Source organism: Schistocerca americana, chromosome 6, assembly GCF_021461395.2.
Source record: "Schistocerca americana isolate TAMUIC-IGC-003095 chromosome 6, iqSchAmer2.1, whole genome shotgun sequence".
NCBI lineage: Eukaryota > Metazoa > Arthropoda > Insecta > Orthoptera > Acrididae > Schistocerca > Schistocerca americana.
In genome coordinates, this window is record NC_060124.1 from 338,134,592 (window position 1) to 338,155,445 (window position 20,854).

The 20,854-nt window shown below is 41.9% G+C and overlaps 1 protein-coding gene across 1 annotated transcript in view; it reads right to left on the reverse strand.

Annotated features, from left to right (window-relative positions):
- The window catches only part of LOC124620132, an 81,195-nt gene extending 60,624 nt beyond the window's left edge, over positions 1-20,571 (reverse strand). Inside the window, exons 1-2 of the mRNA XM_047146802.1 lie at positions 20,245-20,571; positions 14,888-15,106 (exon numbers count right to left, since the gene is read on the reverse strand). Coding sequence (XP_047002758.1) covers positions 14,888-15,106; positions 20,245-20,571 — 546 coding nt within the window. The remainder of the gene's footprint in view (positions 1-14,887; positions 15,107-20,244) is intronic.
- Between the last annotated feature and the right edge of the window lie 283 nt (positions 20,572-20,854).

Sequence of the window (20,854 nt, forward strand, 5' to 3'; positions counted from 1 at the left end):
CCTTGCCCCCACCCTGCAACGCTCCCAACGCCTTCTCCAATCCCATCTTGACCGGTTCACCGCTTGGTGCTACCAGTGGTTGCTCAAGGTCAATCCCTCCAAAACCCAGGCGATCATTGTAGGCAAAACCACCCCTTCCTTCCGCCTCCTTGATTTCTATCTCACGGTCTATGGCCGTCCTATCGCCCTCACTCCCACCCTTAAGTACCTTGGCGTCACCCTCGACCGTCGCCTCTCCTGGACTCCCCATCTCCAGACAATCCAAGCCAAGGCACGTTCCCGACTCCGTCTCCTCAAGCTCCTTTCCGGCCGCACGTGGGGTCTGGACCCCTCCACAATCCTCCACACCTACAAATCCCTCATCCGCCCTATCCTTTGTTACGCCCATCCAGCCTGGATCTCCGCCCCCCCCTACCTTCTATAAATCCCTCCAAATCCTTGAACGCCATGCTCTCCGCCTTGCCTATCACATCCGTCTCCCCTCCCCCACGCGGATCCTGTATGATCTCATCCCCTTCCCCCACCTCCTCCTTTTCCTTGAAAGGATACGTATCCTGTACACCTCACGTAAACTTGATCCTCCTCACCCGCTCGTTTCCCCGCTCCTCTCCCACCCCCGCCCGTTGCCGCGCCTGTATTTGCACGTCCCACCCGGTCTCCATCTCTCCACCCTCCATACCCTCTCCCAAGGTGGCTTCCGCCAGCTCCCTCTCCCTGATGATGTCCTCGTCCCCTCCATCTACCCCTCCTATCAACTTTGACCCTGCCCCACCCCCCACTTCCCGTGTCCTTTCCTTTCGGCACCCTCCCTCCCTTCTCTTCTCTTCCCTTCTTTTTCCATCTCCCTGTCCCCTCCCTTCCCCCTCTTCCCCAGGGCTTCCTCTCCCCCTTCCTCCCTCCCCCCTATCTCCCCTGCCCGTGGCATCTCTGCTCTCCCCTCTCGCTCTCCCACTCCCCTTCCTCCTCCTCGTCTCTTGGCAGGTCCCCGGACTCGCACACGTATAGTGAACATTCGCGCGCCGGAGATCGTCGCCTCTTGTGCTTCGTGTGTGTGACGTCATATAGTGTTTTTGGTGTCCGCCGTCCCACTCCTACGTTCACTTGTGCCGTTGGACTCACCAGTGTTTTGTGCGCCGTGCCAACGTGTTTTCAGTGTTGTTATCGTCACATGTGAACGACTCCGTGTTTTTTATGTCTCTGTGACCTCTCTCTTTTGCCCGTCACTTTGTTCATTGTCATTCACCATGTTTTATACTCTTGTCAAACGCTATGGCTGAAGAGCGGCGTAGTGTGCCGCTGCCAGCCTACCTGAATTACAGGTTTTAAAATAACAATAAAGTAAAAAAAAAAAAAAAACACTTTCGTTGATATGGCTTTTCTAATGAATGTGTCTTCTATTCAGGAAATGTACTTCTGGTGAAGGTATATTTATATGTACCGAAACCTTGGTCAAGAATTTTAATAAAAAAAAAAAAAAAATTCTATCCTGCAACTGTTTTTGGCTGCCATCCTTTATTGTGACAAGATGATATCCTAGTCAGTTTTATCCTGACCTTTTCAAATACTCTGTTGCAAGGCGTTACGACGGTTGTGAAATTGCACTTTTAACAGACTTCACCTTGTTAATGCAGATTAAACAAGGCACCAGTAATTCTGGAATATCTTAAAAACTTCTGAGTAGTCATTGAATTGAATGTGGAACAACAGCCCTGTGCGCTTAACTGCAGCTAAACATGGCACTTAGCGAACATTACTCACCAGTCCGACTTGGAACAGCAGAATACAGGTGGAAACACCAAGTGCGAGGCTCTGTCCCAGTAACATGCCTCCGAGACACTGCTGCAGCTACTCAACGTTTCTGTCAACATGAAACGCAAAGAAAACACATCCGTAGTTGTAAATCAGTAAACAGAGAACGAGATGGGCCTTAAAATATTCCTCTACAGAACTAATAATTAATACTTTTATAGGAACATGTGTCATTGAAAATGTGGAAGTCCCGTATCTGAAATAAATGAAGCCACCTCTGCACACAAGAGGCGGTTAGTTCTGAGAGTGAAAAGACGCAGTGCCTGTTGGTTTTCATCTCGGGACCTGTGACCGATGTTTGTTCCATGACTTTTCTGTTTCGCCAGTCAGAACGACTGGACTGGCGCAATTGGAGAAGACAGCGGTATTTTTATGTCGACATATTCTGACGCGCAAAGCCCAAGTCTGAAATGTTTTTGTTTCATCTTTGTTGTGCATAGCTTGTCACAAAGTTTAGAGGACATAAGGGTTGATAACTGCTCCAGAATGTAAGGTGCTGCAAGGAAGAGCAGTAGTGTTCCAGTTAAAGCTTTGCATCATCAGATAGTAGCCCTGGTTCTTAAGCATCTGGAACAACAGCAACAGATGGAATCAAAACGTGAACTGTCATCTGATCGAAAACTAAAGCATTCTGGCAACTCTTGATGATTTCATTCCAAAGCAATTGTCGCCATTCAGGGAGGATGTGAAACAGAGGGCACAGAGAAATCCGAGGGTATCGAGATAATGGAAGGTACTGATTGGAAAATGAGAGAAAAGCCAGTGTATCAGCCAATTCGAGATCCCATTAAAATTTGTTAATCCCATTACATCTCAGAGATTAATTGAGTTGGCCATTGTAATTGGAAAAGTCAATATAAAGGTGAAAACAGTAAGAATTTTAAAAGACAAATGTGCTCAAGTAAGCGTATTACTTATAGCGCTCGCACATAACCAGTCATTAAAGCCATCATGCTGTCGTATCAGTGAACTGGATGTAGAAACTAATAGTTCAATGGAGACATGCCATGTCCTGCTGGGAAACGGTGAAGGAAATTACAAATAGGGTATGGAAGGGCTTACGAGAGAGAGTACAGAATTTGGATGTTATTCTTGGGAATGATTTTCTGGGCAACTTTCATGTACTTGTGGCCTTTTATTCGTAAACTGCCGAATTCAGTGATCAGTTGCACCGATTTGGGGAAGTAAAGGTGTGAGTAACCCAGCGGAAAAGGCTTATTCTCGAAGTTCACTTGAAACCATGTGCCGTAGTGTTAAAACTCTGCACGCCTGAAATACTCGTGGTGGAAAATGAATGAGTTCTCTCGATAATAACTAAGATATATGAGCCCACAAGAACGATGCTTTTGATCCATCCACTAACAAGAAGCGTATTTTTACATCGACGCCAAACACATGAAGAAAAGAGGTATTTCACAAATCGAAAGTATTAACACATAAAATGTGTGCTCCCATATGCTTACACACTTTTCTAACACAAGAAGAAATAAGTGCACAAACGATATTACAGGGCCAGAGTACAAGACATAGAAGCAGTAGATGTTGAACAGTTTGAGATGAAACGAATTGGGTTTCAAAACCTTCAAGGACCTACCAAGCCACTGTCTAAACTCAACCGGGAGAGAACTTAACGCATTTCTCAGAACTGGACAGGAACCTAAAGTAACTGGTACCAGAGAAATCAGTGCGGTTGTTTCAGAGAATAGGCTATATATCAATCACAGATTGAATGTGGACAATATTTAAATTGGGACTGCACAGCCTGTAGCTCAGAAGCCTCACTGAATCCTCTATCATTTGCAGTCCATCATGGAAGAAAGAATTCAACAGCAGTTTGATACAGCAGTAATTCAGCTTTCCTCAAGCCTCTAGGCGTTGTCATAGTGCCTAAAAAGAGTATCAATGGGGAATAACGCACTGTCCCAGTGTTGATGTGCAAGCAGTACAGAGATAGGAGACACCTGACACTTATGCACTTATGTCGACAAAACACTATGTCACATCAGAAATTACAAGTATTTTTTCACATTAGATGTGTGATTATATTACCATCAGATACTCATAGCACATCATAACAAATCCAAGATGGCATTTTTCATGCTGTCTGTGTCATATTAACTCCTCAGAATGCCATTGAATTTAAGAAATACATCTGCTACCTTTCGGTGCTTCGCAGACTTGATACTAGTTGGGACGAAACCAACTATGTCACTGATATACCTTAATGATATTGTCGCAAAGAAGCTGCGGACGGATCTCAGGGGTTACAAACTGAAATTTGTGATACTACTGAGATGTGACACTTGTTACTCAGCAGGCACGAATGATGAAAGTCACAAAATGTAATATGGTCTCCTGTAAGCTGGGGTATATTTCTTGATTATTTACTTTTTACTTGCAGGATATATCAATAGAATCCAGTCTCCCCGTTGGCAGAGCGGTAGAATAGAATCTACATTACTTTATTTGCCCAGATACTGACCTTAAATTACTGTGTTGTACTTTCCATCTTGCAGTCTTAAACCTCAGTATTAATCCATTGACTTAAACAGACTCAATGTTGTTGTTGTGGTCTTCAGTCCTGAGACTGGTTTGATGCAGCTCTCCATGCTACTCTATCCTGTGCAAGCTTTTTCATCTCCCAGTACCTACTGCAACCTACATCCTTCTGAATCTGCTTAGTGTATTCATCTCTTGGTCTCCCTCTACGATTTTTACCCTCCACGCTGCCCTCCAATACTTCTTGACAGATGTGATACCTTTTAGTATCTCCAGGGTTCTTCCATGTATACAACCTTCTTTCATGATTCTTAAACCAAGTGTTAGTTATGATTATGTTGTGCTCTGTGCAAAATTCTACCAGGCGGCTTCCTCTTTCATTTCTGTCCCCCAATCCATATTTACCTACTATGTTTCCTTCTCTCCCTTTTCCTACACTCGAAATCCAGTCACCCATGACTGTTAAATTTTCATCTCCCTTCACAATCTGAATAATTTCTTTTATTTCATCATACATTTCTTCAATTTCTTCGTCATCTGCAGAGCTAGTTGGCATATAAACTTGTACTACTGTAGTAGGTGTGGGCTTCGTATCTATCTTGGCCACAATAATGCGTTCACTATACTGTTTGTAGTAGCTTACCCACATTCCTATTTTCCTATTCATTATTAAACCTACTCCTGCATTCCCCCTATTTGATTTTGTGTTTATAACCCTGTAGTCACCTGACCAGAAGTCTTGTTCCTCCTGCCACCGAACTTCACTAATTCCCACTATATCTAACTTCAACCTATCCATTTCCCTTTTTAAATTTTCTAGCCTACCTGCCCGATTGAGGGATCTGACATTCCACGCTCCGATCCGTAGAACGCCAGTTTTCTTTCTCCTGATAACGACATCCTCTTGAGTAGTCCCCGCCCGGAGATCCGAATGGGGGACTATTTTACCTCCGGAATATTTTACCCAAGAGGACGCCATCATCATGTAATCATACAGTAAAGCTGCATGCCCTCGGGAAAAATTACGGCTGTAGTTTCCCCTTGCTTTCAGCCGTTCGCAGTACCAGCACAGCAAGGCCGTTTTGGTTATTGTTACAAGGCCAGATCAGTCAATCATCCAGACTGTTGCCCTTGCAACTACTGAAAAGGCTGCTGCCCCTCTTCAGGAACCACACGTTTGTCTGGCCTCTCAACAGATACCCCTCCGTTGTGGTTGCACCTACGGTACGGCTATCTGTATCGCTGAGGCACGCAAGCCTCCCCACCAACGGCAATGTCCATGGTTCATGGGGGCGGAACACACTCAATACCTACAAATAATATATTTTAATTCCAATGGTGAACAAATTTTTCGGTTGTACACAAATTCGTAATGGAGAATGCACAGTGGACTCATGGATTCGACTGTGGTACGCAGATATAACGTATTTCTAATAACATTCCCAGTCATCGTGTTTTCTATGGACATCTGATATAGAAGCAACAGATCTGACTTTCAGTTTGAGTCTTAGCAATGTAGGTATTCTGCGGTGCTGGCACAATCCATTCAAGCACCCAGTACTCCTTAACCAAGGTATCTGAATTAGTTTGCTGTGTGCAGCTTGTTGTCTTTAGAGACAATAATGTGATGCTACTAGCGTTACAGTACTGTTAAGGATTGTCCTCTTACTGAGAAGCCAGTCGCACTCACCAGCTGTCACTGCTCCATGTACCCCATCTCTGTCGAGTTGCTAACACTGCCCACTGATTTTATCACTTCTCTTCACATGCAGCACAATATTTCAACAGTATAATTCGATTTAAAGCTGTATTGACTGTTAATCGACCGTAACTGTTTCAAAACCTCTATAAGATTCTCCAGAGACCTCTGTCAGTCGAAAATCTTATAGAATTAGTCAAATGATTTAACGAAGCAACCTCTTTCAATGTCCAAACCCCATCTCCAGGCTACAATGGCAAAAGAAAAGTATTTGGCTACAGTACACACAACCTTATCATCTGCTGTGGTCATCCTGTGCACAAAAAGAAGGATAACGTAATATGAGATGACATTCACTTCGATTGTTGATATGCTGTCCACACATAAATTTTTAAAAAATTACTCACTTTTTTCGTATGAAACAGCTATCTTTCTGAGGCGTGTTCAGTTACTTTCACTGTTGTGATTTGCTGGATCTTGTTAATCATCGTTCATAAAAAGTACAGGTCAAGCACGACAGCAAAATCAATTATACTGTCCAGTTTCCATTTAGTTATCGATGTCTTATCAGTCATCTAAACTGTCATTTGCACATCTTAGTGTCAAATCATTGATCTTCGATGACGAAATACATAATAAGAGAGACTGTGGCAATATGTTCCACAAAATAACAGTTAAACATTATTTTAAAGATAACAATTTATTGCTACTGAAAGATAGATTGACATATATTCTTAGTCGTTACATATTATCTACCGTAATAGTGTTGAACTGAAGTTAACAAAGAAATGTGAGGTCTATGTACCTAAGTTTAGCATCACGAAGAGCTTAGTTTTGACTTTAAGTCTCAACTTACTTCCAGTCGAATCTCAACATTTATATTTATTTATATTCAGAACTGTAATGCCACTATGCCAATAGCAATGAGGTTACCTTGATGTTTTCAAAGTGCTCTTGTTGATTGCTGGGTTCATTTAGCTGTTTTCTGTAATTCCACTTTAACTTACCCAACAAAAGATTTAAATCGCTGATGTGAGATTTTGCCAATCATGTTTTTGTCTGTGAGAAACTTATTAGCAAAACTGCTATTTATTAATCTAAATTCAATTTTTATATATTGATGATAATTTTAATGGAATTAGTACATGAGAGTTATCCTACCTTATTCTAATCTCATTTTGAGTATTCGCTTGTGGTATAATGGGATTTAAGAACTGACCACAATAGACATTGGTTTTATGTTTCCTGTTAATGCTATGACATTAATTCTCATTTGTATTTTTTTGTAGGCTCTATAATGTTCCCAGGGGTTTAATCGTATACAGATGTGTTTGGTTATTTTAGTGCAGTTTTTATGAAAATTTCTGTTTAATGTAAAAGTATTATAGATGAACGTTGCTTAACTACTCTTTCAAATTCATTCCACTTCTATCAAAATTACAATTTTTGTATGTGTTCATGTTGAATGCATTACATTTACATTTTGATTCTGTTTTTTATGAACATCTAGACTGAGATTTTTTACTGATGTTTATTTATTTATGCATTTATTTTATCTGGCAAGATTAGGGCCTTCAGGCCCTCTCTTACACCTAACCAGGCATACTCAGATTCAACAAATTTCAGTTTCTACAGAACATTAAGGACATATAACATGTTATACAGTATTAATGTTAAAGAAAAAAAATAGAGATTATAAAAGTAGTACAATGATAATTATAACAATCAAAAAATAATTATAACAATCAAGAATACTAATAATAATAATAATAATAATAGTAATGACTATGTATATGAAAGTAAACATATCTTTCTTTTATGAATGTCAGTCCTATTGCTAGTTGGAAATTTTCTCGTTATATTCTTGCAGCTTGTGAGTTATTCTCATCAAGCAGAGACATAAGACGATAGAATGGGGTGAAAGAGATATAGAAGAGGTAGATAGGTTACAGGAAGAGAAATAGAATGGTAAAATTCGAAGCTATGATGGAGAGGAGGAAGAAAGGGATGAGAGGGGCACAACAATGGTGGCTATACCGTCCCTAATATGTCATTGACACAATTAAAACAAAGTGTTGTTTGTAATGTTTACCTCCGTGATCGAATGCCATTTTAATTTGTCACATTTACGCCAAGGCCTCCTGTAATACCAGTTGCATGAGTGTTGTAGATGACTAATTGCATTTGTAGTTCATGATACTTAAATGCTGCGAAGGGTCAGTGCCACTACCTCACATATCCAACTCCAACGACAGTACTATTCGGCCATGCTAGTCACACAAAAAAATTGTTACGTCATTGGCCAAATGCCGCGCGGGATTAGCCGAGCGGTCTAAATGCGCTGCAGTCCTGGACTGTGGGGCTGATCTTGGCGGAGGTTCGAGTCCTCCCTCAGACATGGATGTATGTGTTTGTCCTTAGGATAATTTATGTTACGTAGTGTGCAAGCTTAGGGATATTTCACACTTTTTTGAACATTATCTTTTTTCCCTTCCTTTTTTCGTGTTCTTTGTTATGGTGATGTTGTCACTATGTTCACGCAGTTCGTAAATATTTCTGCATAGTTGTTATGGAATCTTTATGTTCGATGTGCTAATTCTGTGAATGATTAATAATCGTTGAGAATGGCAGTTATACTATGAATTATCTAAGTAGCCACGCGTCCGATCTTCTAAATTGCTGCGTTATTTATGGATTGTGGGTATCGCATGTTTTACGGTCTCACCATTTACACCAGGGCGATGTTACTTGGGGTTGCGCATTTTACGTTCGCAACTGTCGTTACAATGTAAGACCCGATCTCAAAACGGTTCTGTAAGTGACGAGGTCACATGAGAGACTTGTGTTGAGATGGAATTGTATGCATCTACATTTAATTTACAATCTCCAAATACTGTGAAGTGCATGGCAGAAGATAGTCCCATTGCACCGTTTATCATGGTTTTTCCCCGTTCCATAACCCAACGGAGTGCGGGAGGAATGAATGTTTAAATGCCTCTGTGCTTACTGTAATTAATCTGATCTTGTCCTGAAGATCCTTGTGGAGCGGTAAGTAGGGGTTCTAGTACGTTCCTAGAATCATCATTTGAGGCCAGTTGTTGCAACTTCATTAGTTTACTTTCTCACGGTAGTCTCCATCTGCCTTCAGGTTTCTGTCGGTTTAGTTCTTTCAACATATCTCTGACATTCTCCTGCAGGTCACACAAACTTGTAATTATTTGTGCTACCTTTCTCTGTATACGGTCAGTATTCACTGCTAATCATATTAGGTACAGGCCCTGCATATTCTACGATTGGCTGCACGTTTGATTTGTAAGCAATCGCGTTAGTAGACTGATTGCATTTCTCTAGTATTTCACCAATAAACGGAAGTCTGCCACCAGTTTTACCCACAACTGAGTCTTTGTGATCATTACATTTCATGTCCCTAATATGTGTTACACCCAGTTATTTGCACGATTTTACAGGTTCCAGCTATGACTCACTCATATAATATTCATAAGATACTATGTTTTCCGGTTTTGGAAGGGTAAAATTTTATATTTCTGAACTTTAAAACAAGTTACCAATCATGGCACTACTTTGAAATCTTATCAAGCCCTGACTGAATATTTTTGCAGCTTCGTTCAGACTGTACTTCAGTGCAGATAACTACATCATAAGTGACAAACATGAGGTTACTATTAACATTGTCCGCAAAGCCATTAATATAGAACATGAACAGTAAGCCATCCACCACAATTCCCTGCAGTAAAACCGAAATTCCTTCTGTGTCTGTTGATGACTTTACATCCACAATAACATGCGTCGTCCTCCCCAGCAAGAGATCCTCAATTCAGTCACACATTTCTCTGATACCCCACGCGATCATGCTTTTGATAATGAGCGTAGATTTGGTTATGAGTCAAATGGTTTTCGTATATCGATAAATTATGCATCTACGTGACTGCCATGATCCATGAGTTTCAAGATATCGCGTGAGAAAAGGATGAGTTGGGTTTCACATTATATATGTTTTCGAAATCTACGCTGGTTAGCATGGAGAGGTGGTTTTGTTCGAGGTGTCTCATTAAATTTGACTTCCCAGTATATTCTAATATTCTACAATGAATCGATGACAAAGATATTGGACGGTGGTTCTGTGGATCATTTCAGCTACCCTTCTTGTGCACAGGTGTGGCCTGCGCTTTCTTCCAGGTATTGGGAACGGTTTCTTGTCAGAGTATCTGCAACAGGTTATAGTTAACAGAGGTGCTAGCACCACAACGAAGTGGGTATGGATTCTGATAGAGATAGCACTGAGACTTGTGGCTCTGTTCAGTCTGTACCATTTCAGCTGTTTTTCAACCTTTCTGACAGTAATATCTACGAGGATTCACTCATTTTTCAGTCGTACGAGGATAAAAATGAGACGGTATTCCTGCGCTTTCCTTTCTAAAGGAACATTTGAAACCTGAGTTAAGTATTTCTGCATCTACCCTGTGGTTTCTCAATTTCAGTTCTTGTCTTGACCATGAGTGATTACACACTACGTTTGGTGCCACTAACAGCCTTTGGGTTTTGTGAAACATCCTTCGACAATACTCTGCTACGGTAGTCACTGTAGGGGCCACGCATTGGATTCCCTCAGGATTTTCTTTACAGTGACTGTATACCACTGAAGATAACTCCGATTCTGTCCTCCTGTGTACATATCTATTCAGCGCTAGTTCAGCTATTCCTATATACTTGAGTAATAGTTCCTCTACATCCTCCTGTTCTGCGCTAAAAGTTTCAACTTTCTCACTGAGATTTGACACTACTGCTTCTTGGCCTAGTTTGCTTACCAGATAATTCTTTCTACTGGTTCTTGTTCCCTTTGGAGTTTTGATCCACATTGTTGGTATAACCACCTCATGGTCGTGGTCACTGATATCAGTACCAGTTCCTATTTTTCCTTAATTGGAATATTTTCTTTAACGATCATGTAGCACAGGAAGTTTCCATCTTTCATAGAATGTTACTGGTGTAGATTCGTCCAAATGGATTTCCTGTTAGCGGGAAATGTATGTCCCCTAGGTGATTTAACTTGCTGCTCTTCGTTGAAACGTCCTAAATCATTTTTTTTAAAAAAAAGAAAAGAAGATATGCATTTTATTGCGGCTCTTGTATACTTAGCGTAATTCTGAAAAGTATGACAACACATTTTAAAGGTCTTGGTGTACTTATGTCGGCTTGCAGTTCTATCTTTACAGTCTCCCCCCCCCCCCCCCCCATGTGTTGATTAAGGTCTTAACAACACTATAGTTCCAGTTTTCTGTGAGAGAGGTTTGCGTTTTTGCCTTGGGTCGTTGAGGTTTAGATAGTGTTCTATGTACTGTTAAGGCAACATGACAAACCAGCATAGTGGCCTTTGGATGTTGTGTTCTATGGAGATGGGTGCTGGAAGGATCACCAAGTAAGCAGTAAAATTTGGTGTTGCATCTAATTTTATTTACCATGTCTGCCAATTTCTTGTTGACACTTCATTGGCTATTGCCTCAAGACATATGCCAAGATATCTGCGGCAGCTGCTTTGATGGTACCAGTCATAATGTCCTTTATCATCAAAGTTTATTGGGCCTTCGTTATCGTTGACTCCTTGCATCGTTTGAAAAGATAGAAAATTTCCCCCTTTCAGACCACATTAAGCTCGTCCAGTCGGCTACTGACTGACTTCTGAGTAGTTTGGTCCACCGATGACGTGCAAGCATTATATGCTGCTTTAAGCATTGGCCTTTTGCGAGGTACCCAGCTCTAACTGTGAAACGTATGCAGTTCTCTTCGAAATGTTCTTTTGGAAATTGTTTTGGATAGACCTGCAGATATTGTCAGCGGAAATTCCTATCACGTTTGAACCCAATTGTCATTAGGCAGGTGTGATGTTTCCAGTCGCTTAGGTTCTTTTTACAAAAACTGGTATATGCCATGTTACACAGCTGCGTGTGGTTGACCATTCCATGTACACATGTAGGGCAGTGCACCATGATACACCAACAGAGAGGGAACCTTCATTCACGGTGTGGTTACGGGCACATCCAGACACCATAGCTACTCCCTCCTTTCTTCCGATTACATTGATTCCATACAACGGACTACACATACTTACGTACTGCCATGATTTATGTTAGAGTTGGAGAGGGAAGGGGGGTAACATGATGGCATCGTACGAACTCTACACCATCTACCATAGCTCCAATGTGGCCACTGTGATGTATTAAGGACAGGAGACAGGGGTGACTAATCTTTCTTTCAGTGAGCACATCGTAAGTGTAAATTCACATTGACCATTCCTTGCAGACTTGTAGGGCAGTCCACTATGATGAGTGTAAATTCACACTATTATATTATACTGAGCCATGCTGTGGCTCGCGTTGGTGCTGTTTGTAGGTTTGCGCCCCCTTTTGGAGGCCAGACGGTATCGTTTAGTTGGCATGGTTGCGGTTGTTGGTCTTCTTCTCGTGTTGACTGGCGCCACTCGGTTTATCAAGCATGTCCTGTCCGCTAGTGGGAGCGGAGGCGGTTATCGGCATGTTGTAAGTGGTGCCCTATCATTGGGGCGACGTCGTTGCTTTCCCGGGTCGTGTGAGTGTGCGAGTTCGGTTTGGGACTCAGGAGGAGCCAGGTCCACGCAGTGCCAGAACATGCCGGACCGCTGGTGGCACGCATGGTCTCCTTGATGGAAGGGCTGTAGTCACAAGGGTGCACGACCTCATCGTAAACCGGATCCAGCAAGTTTTTTAGGATGAGTGCATTTCAATCCAAGTAGAGAAACCACCATTGTGACATCTCGCGATTCTCCAGTGACTTGGGTTCGTGTTGCTGCTCGTAGTGTTGCCGAGGCGAAGAGCAGCGAGTGGAGTGCTTGGGGAAGGCGGATCTGATTAACTTTCCTCGACTTCTTAATACTATTTGCTGCGTTCAACTTCTTACAAATTGTTAAGTTCAACCAGCGGTAATTTTACTTGCCTGGTTTCCGCTAACGCCCCAGTTACCTGCCCTGGGGGTAACTGTATGTAACAGCAGTGTACGTTTCCTCGCCTTGCTGCTGCTGTCCGGTAAGGCGCGTAGTTTTGACAGCTTTCTTGATTGTAGGCCGGCTGGTAATTATTCTACTCTGGTGGTAGTTCCGGGGACGTATTCTGGTCCCGGCTTTGGTTTATCGTTCCATCGTTGCATTTGGTTGATCGGACGTCAGGTAGCTTCAGCAAGATTATCATTAGTCATTCGTTAGACTGCCACTAATCTGAGCTACCATCTTGTGAAGTGAATGCAACACTTGGCAGCCCTTCTCATAGCTCGCAAAAGTATTTGTTGCCAGACCTTCTCAGAGGTCGATTCCTGGAGCATCATCTGTGGCCCCTTGGTTCTTGTAATACATATGTATTCCAAAAGGAGGTCTGATGGCCAGTAGTGTAGTGTAACGCTCCTTCAGTCTACGCCTTCAGCGGGTATATTCTGCCTCAGTACCCTTTAAGGAACTTATGTACTTGTCCTTGCGTTTTATTATCGTATTATTTATTACAATACCTTGTAATGCCTACATTAAAGGCTATATACGTCAATAGACCTGGTGGCCTTCTGGAATAAATCTAGCAGTGTAGTGTTTAGTGGATATTAAGGGTTGTGTTACAAAGTTTACCATCATGTTATTTCATCCATTTTGTGATCAGTTGCTTGTTTTTTTTTTATTATTAACCTTTGGTATTGTATTTGCTGTTTTACAGCAGGTTTCTAAATTTTTTTATGTCATTGACGTTCCTGGCGTGTAATGCCTTCAGCCGTGATTGTGATCGTTTGCCTTAAAATTCTGATTTGGTGTTTGTATTTTAGCCGTAAGCCTTAAAACCTTATTTACTGCCATTTCTTGCGTCTGATGCCGTCTGCTGTGTTTGTGGCGACTTGCCTTTAATATTTCAATACCTAATTTGTAAGTTGCAGAGAGTTTTAAACAATTCTTAATTTATTACCATTCCTAGCGTGTAAGGCCTTCTGCCCAGATCATAGTGGCTTGATTTTAAAACAATATCTGTATTTAATGGTGATTTGACAAGTTGTAACTCACTTAAAACACTATTATTTACGCAGTTCTTTATTCCTTCATAATAACGTGTGGTATTTTTATTCATTATTGATTCTGGAATTACTGGTTTAAAACAGTTTGTATCTGTAAAGGGCAACCAATAGGAATTTATTACGCCACTGTCCACAATTAACCGAATCCTGCCTTCCCTTGACTATCAGGTTTCATGCGCATTAACGAGCTGTTGCCTTTTCCAATGATTTTGCTTCCTGCAGTTCACTCCACTGCTGAGTCAGCTAGTTTATAGTCTTAAACCCATTATAAAAACCGGGTCTTGTACTGTAAAGAAGTTTCTACGGACACAGTTCTTCAAGTGCTTCATGAAACATGCCAAGAATATACAAGAACACATGATCAAAGAGTAGTAACACAATTCTGTAGCTTTTGATACTGGTAATATAACTTTTAAAAGCTGATGAGACATTCATCATAATCTTCCCCAAAAAATGCTTAATTGCCTACCTGATAATAGTTTGATGGTGTATGATAATCCTTTTCAATCGATAATGTACGTCGTTGCTGTTGGAAAATTCAGATGACTGTTGATGTTTTTTAGCTTCTGCTACCAGCATTATGGAATTCATTTTCTTATTATGATTGTTGAACGTCCTCAGTGGGTAGGTCTTGTACATTCGAGTACACAATTTCCACGGTCGTTCAGCTCCCTTGAATGTCGTCCGTGACTTTGACGATACCGCGCTCTCACCATTACTGGCCAAGTCGTTAATATTTTTTCTTAGAATGGTAAGCTGCATGCGGTGCTGCGCCATGAGGCTAACGTTGATGGCGTCAGCCATCATGTTCATCACCACGATGTGCACCGCGATGAAGGCACAGTACAGCCACCCGGCGGCCCAGCCAATGGGGTGCGCCGTGTCGCTGACGTCACACATGCCCAGCGACAAGTAGGCCAGCACGAAGCCCCGCTGGTTGCGGCTGTGGCGGCGGAGCAGCGTCACGTCTCGCGGAGCCATGAATTCCCCAAAGTCGTCGCGCACCTGTGGGCAGCATTTGTAATGTCGACACAACTGTGATGACTCAAGCTGGCTAATATAGACCGTAAAATGATTGCGTGTTAAATGGGAAATTCCGTCTACTACTTTAAAACAGTTCATGTTATTAGCCATTACAGTTTTACAAACCTTAGCCTCGAGTAAGGGTCTTCAGCTAGCTACAGAAGACTATGGATTAGCCACCTGAAGCCTCTAAGATATTCTTTGCTTACAAATGTAAATTGTCTTACAAAATAAATTACTGTAAATGCAAATAAAATTTAGGATCTGTTAGATGAAGGCCAGTTTGGCTTTACGACAGGTGAGGATACTGTTCTGGAGTTAGGTTTGATAATGGAAGGAAGATCTAAGAAAAACAGAGTCATGCTCTTACGATTTGTTAACCACGAAAAAGCATTAGATAATGTAAAACAGTGTAATATGTTCTTAATTCTCGGGAAAATAGGTGTAAGCAATACAGAATGGCGTGTAATATACAATATGTAGAGGAACCAAGAAGGGAAGGTAAGAATGGAAGACCAACAACAAAGTGTTGGATTCAAAAGTATGTAAGACAGGGATGCAATCTTTCGCTCCTACTGTTTCATTTATATATTGGAGAAACGATGGCGGTTGAGGAAGGATATCAACGAAAATATTCGCTGATGCATCGCTATCCACAGCAAAAGTGAATAAAAACTACAAGTCTCGTTGAACCGAATTACGCTAGACTTAATAACAGATGTAGTAACAACAAATTAGTTGAAATGAAAGAATTATGCTTGCTCAGAAGGAAACCTGCACATGACAGGCTAAGCAAAGAGCATTCGGCCGGCAAAGGCAAAGAAGTCATTACAGCCCAAAAGAGGCTTAGTAGCATAAAATGTCGGCCATAATTAGAGGGATCAATTCCTGTGAACGTACGTTTGGGACACAACATTGTATGGGAGGAAGACATTCGCTGTGGGAAAACTGGCAAAGAAGAAAATGGAAATGATTGAGATGTGATGCATTAGAAAGATATTGAAAGTCACATAGACTGATAATATAAGAACCTAGGATGTTGTCTGTAGACTCTGTAAGGACAGGAACATGTAGAAAACGTAGATGTGAAGAGAGGACAGGGTGGTAGCACACAGATCAAGAAGTAATGGAATCAATGCCACACTGCTTGAAGAAGTTCTAACAGGTCGCCATTGTAGGGGAGAACAGATATTGGAGTATATTCTGTAAATAACTGACCGATGACCCCCACCCCCTGCTGGCAGAATTTCTTCAGTTGAAGTACTAAACGGATCATTGCAATAAATTTCTCCAATAGACAAAATACGGATAAGATGGATGATGGGAAGGTAGACGATTACACTTCTGTACGTTGAATATACAGGGTGTTAATTTCTGGGTGCAAATGGCAAGGATGAGATGAGGTGATGGTAGGCTGGGTATGGGCGTGAGGTTCTGTGGGACCTACAGACATCTGGGCAATAAGGGTAACAGACAGTGTAGGTCAGGAGGAAGGAAGGGTTGAACTATGGATGTAGGTAGGATGGTAGCATATTCGAATCTTTGTCTAGAGAGAAGGTTGGATATCATTTTTACTACTGCAAGTAGGAGACCTCAAGGTGACTGATGTGCAGGCAACTATGTGCCATGTCACCAAGCGAGATGGCACAGTGGTTAGCACCCTGTATTGGCATTCGGCAGAATAACAGTTCAAACCCGCATCCCACTCTCCTGATTTAGGTTTTCCATGAGTTCCCTAAATCATTTCAGGCAATGCCACGAGGGTTCCTTTGACAGGGCTCTACCGATTTCCTTCCCCATCCTTCCTTCATCCGAGCAGGTGTGATCACCACATGCCCCCCTGTAACCACATCCAGTGACACCTAAGGGGTGAGGATGACAGGGCGCCCAGTTAGTTCTGTTGGCCCTTCAAGACCTGTCTGGTTTTTTTTCGATTTGTGTTTAGTGTACTCTGTTCCTGGATGTATCGCATGTGTTCGCCTCCTTGGGATACTAGGGTCTTGTACATGAACTCTTTGTTCATGGAATTCCGGCACTAGTGTGGGGGAACAGGATAGACCGGTCCTCATAGTTTCAGATCCCCGTGGAAGCACTGCAGGTTTCAACTGTCGGTCCTCACCTGAACCCTCTGCACACATCGTTTTTACCGTCGTGTCTAAGGAAGCGTACGCCGATAACATATTTCCATGTGCACATAGCGTGAGCACGCAGCTTATGCAATGCAGACTAGACCGTCTGCGACGATCTGGGACATGGTGGCAAACCTGAGGTTAGCTTTCAGTGCTCGTTGTTGTGAGACGCCCAGGCGCAGTACACGCCCCGATGGGGCTCTGAATCGGAAAACCACGCCGAAATAGATGGGCGTCACTCACCACGGACATATAACTTGGCGTCATCATGCTGTATAACTGAGGGGCAATGCAGTGGGGAGCCATCCCAATGTTCACATTAGCATGGGACCTTGCTGTTGTTCTGTAAAGACTGTTTCTACCCACAGTTTTGGAGTATGCGGTGGCACTCTGAGGAAATACCGCCAATACTGGTATAGAACGGCCACAGAGGGTATAAAATCGTATTATTTAGCTGCACCCACCTTAGCGTCTAACAACGGCGAAGTTCGGTCAAGTAGTCGCAGTACCTAGTACCTTACCTCTGGGAGCGGTTTAGGTAATCGACCGCTGATTTCTATAAGTAATGTTCACAAAAGCAGCACATCTGAAACCAAAGTATGTGCTATGTATTCGAATGCCTTGAACAATGCTAACAGAAGTGGTATCGGTTTATAATCATAGAGACGGAATGAAGCGTTAATGTTTTCTGTTGGAACAAATGAGTTGGTGTAGAACGTGACAAAGAGGTTGCGGCATCTCACCAGGTGTTGCAAAGGAAAGAAATTCAGGACTCAAACATGAATTTGCGAAAGCAGTTTCATACAACACTGGAAAATTTTTAAGGAAATCGGCTCTCAAGTTTTCCAACCATCTTTAATACCCTGAAACAACATCTTTTTTTCCGACAACCAGCGTGATTCTGTGGTAGGTGCTTGCTTGCCACTTGGGGAGTCTAGGGCAGATTCAAGGTGCAATCAAATTTTTAAACTAAGGGGAATATTGTACTATCATTTCGGTGAATCTCAGAATGCCTAAGGGTATGAAAAAATGCATAGCGCTCGGGAATGACAATCACTGGATTGAGTTTCATTTCGGTCATAAATTTTTCTTTTCTTTCGTTCAGTGACAATATCGGCGCCATTTAAATATAAAATTCATCAAATATGTTATAATTGGAATAGCTATTTACCATTTTTATAAAACATGCATATCCCCTTGCTAATTACATATCTCAGTTTTGGACGTCACCTGGAAAATCGCAGGAGTACAACGATATCCTGCAACTGAAGTATGTAAACTAGCTTTGAGAGAGAAGTAAATTATTCATATAGCTATACACACCAATCTGCAGAAAAATTTTCACCAAGCAAGGAAGACAAGCATAGGACCTTTACAATTTGATATAATGGCAGTTTCCATTGAACAGCATTGACAGTAATACAATAGAGGAATTTATTTTCAGAGGCTAATTTCAATAGAGATTTCCATACGTAAAACATTGTTATGTGCATTTCACACATCAGTCATTTCTTGCTGCATAAATAGATCTGCACAAAATAATGTCTAAGCAAGAGGTGCAGATCAGAGAAGTTACTGTATTATGATCTACTAAAATTCAACTAGCATTTGCAGACTTAGAGAAAGCTTTTGACAATCTTGACTGGAATACTCTCTTTCAAATTCTAAAGGTGGCAGGGGTAAAATACAGCGAGCGAAAGCCTACTTACAATTTGCACAGAAACGAGATGGCAGTTATAAGAGTCGAGGGGTATGAAAGGGAAGCAGCAGTTGGGAAGGGAGTGAGACAGGATTGTAGCCTCTCCCCGATGTTGTTCAATCTGTATATTGAGCATGCAGTAAAGGAAACAAAAGAAAAATTCGGAGTAGGTATTAAAATCATGGAGGAGAAATAAAAACTTTGAGTTTCGCCGATGACATTGTAATTCTATCAGAGACAGCAAAGGACTTGGAAGAGCAGTTGAACGGAATGGACAGTGTCTAGAAAGGAGGATATAAGATGAACATCAACAAAAGCAAAACTAGGATAATGGAATGTAGTCGAATTAAGTCGGGTGATGATGAGGGAATTAGATTAGGAAATGAGACACTTAAAGTAGTAAAGGAGTTTTGCTATTTGGGGAGCAAAATAACTGATGATGGTAGAAGCAGAGAAGATATAAAATATAGACTGGCAATGGCAAGGAAAGCGTTTCTGAAAAAGAGAAATTTGTTAACATCGAGTATAGATTTAAGTGTCAGAAAGTCGTTTCTGAAAGTATTTGTATGGAGTGTAGCCATGTATGGAAGTGAAACATGGACGATAAATAGTTTGGACAAGAAGAGAATAAAAGCTTTCGAAATGTGGCGCTACATAAGAATGCTGAAGATTAGATGGATAGATCACATAACTAATGAGGAAGTATTGAATAGAATTGGGGAGAAGAGGAGTTTGTGGCACAACTTGACAAAAAGAAGGGACCGGTTAGTAGTTCTGAGGCATCAAGGGATCACAAATTTAGCACTGGAGGGGAGCGTGGAGGGTAAAAATCGTAGAGGGAGACCAAGAGATGAATACACTAAGCAAAGGATGTAGGTTGCAGCAAGTACTGGGAGATGAAGAAGCTTGTGCAGGATAGAGTAGCATGGAGAGCTGCATCAAACCAGTCTCAGGACTGAAGACCACAACAACAAAATTCAACTAACTACTGAAACTGAACAGCATTTATTTTGAGTTGGTGAACAATATCACGGTGCTTCTTGATAAAGGCGCTCTTGCTTTAGCTTATTAATAACGGTCAGGAAACTTCAAAGTGGATTCCTTCGAGAGTTTTTGAGAGTTTAATCGAACTGCTTTTGTAAGTGATACCTGAGATTTTAATCCAACTTCTATAGAAAAAATACGAAAATCCGATCGCCGTGTGGTCTGCTTGTCAGTCCTAAGCATCAGTTAAATTGTTTCTCATAATTATAAAAAACACCAGGAAATGCATATTGAGCCTCACAACTAACTTGTACAGCAAGCGTGTGGAAATCCCGCTCACGTTTTGCGATGTGTCTCAGACGGAAAATCCAAGTTGCTAATGTGTCTAACAGGCTCAGTGCGAGAGTGAAGTAATCGAAATCGTCGAAGCCCACTCTCCACATCAGCACCACTTGTATGCCACAGTAATAACCGAGAGTCAATATACAGAAGATATATCTTAGGTGGAATATGCGAGTGGACCAAGAGCCCGACCGTGGGTGCCGCATGGTGCCGGAACAGTGCAGAATCCACAGCAGGTAGTCCAGGCTGGCTGCGTCTCCGGCCGCCACTGCCGACGACGAAGGCGGCTCCATGCTGCAGTGCAGTGTACACAGGAGGCGCACCGGATCTGTCAGATCAGTTACAAATTATTTGATGATTAGACAAGGCTATGTCAGGAGCGAGAGTGAACATGGAGTGGATCATGGAAGATGGCTGCAGGAGACAGGCGGCTAATATCTTGTACACTACTGGCCATTAAAATTGCTACACCAACCAGAAATGCAGATGATACACGGGTATTCATTGGACAAATATATTATACTAGAACTGACATGTGATTACATTTTCACGCAGTTTGGGTGCGTAAATCCTAAG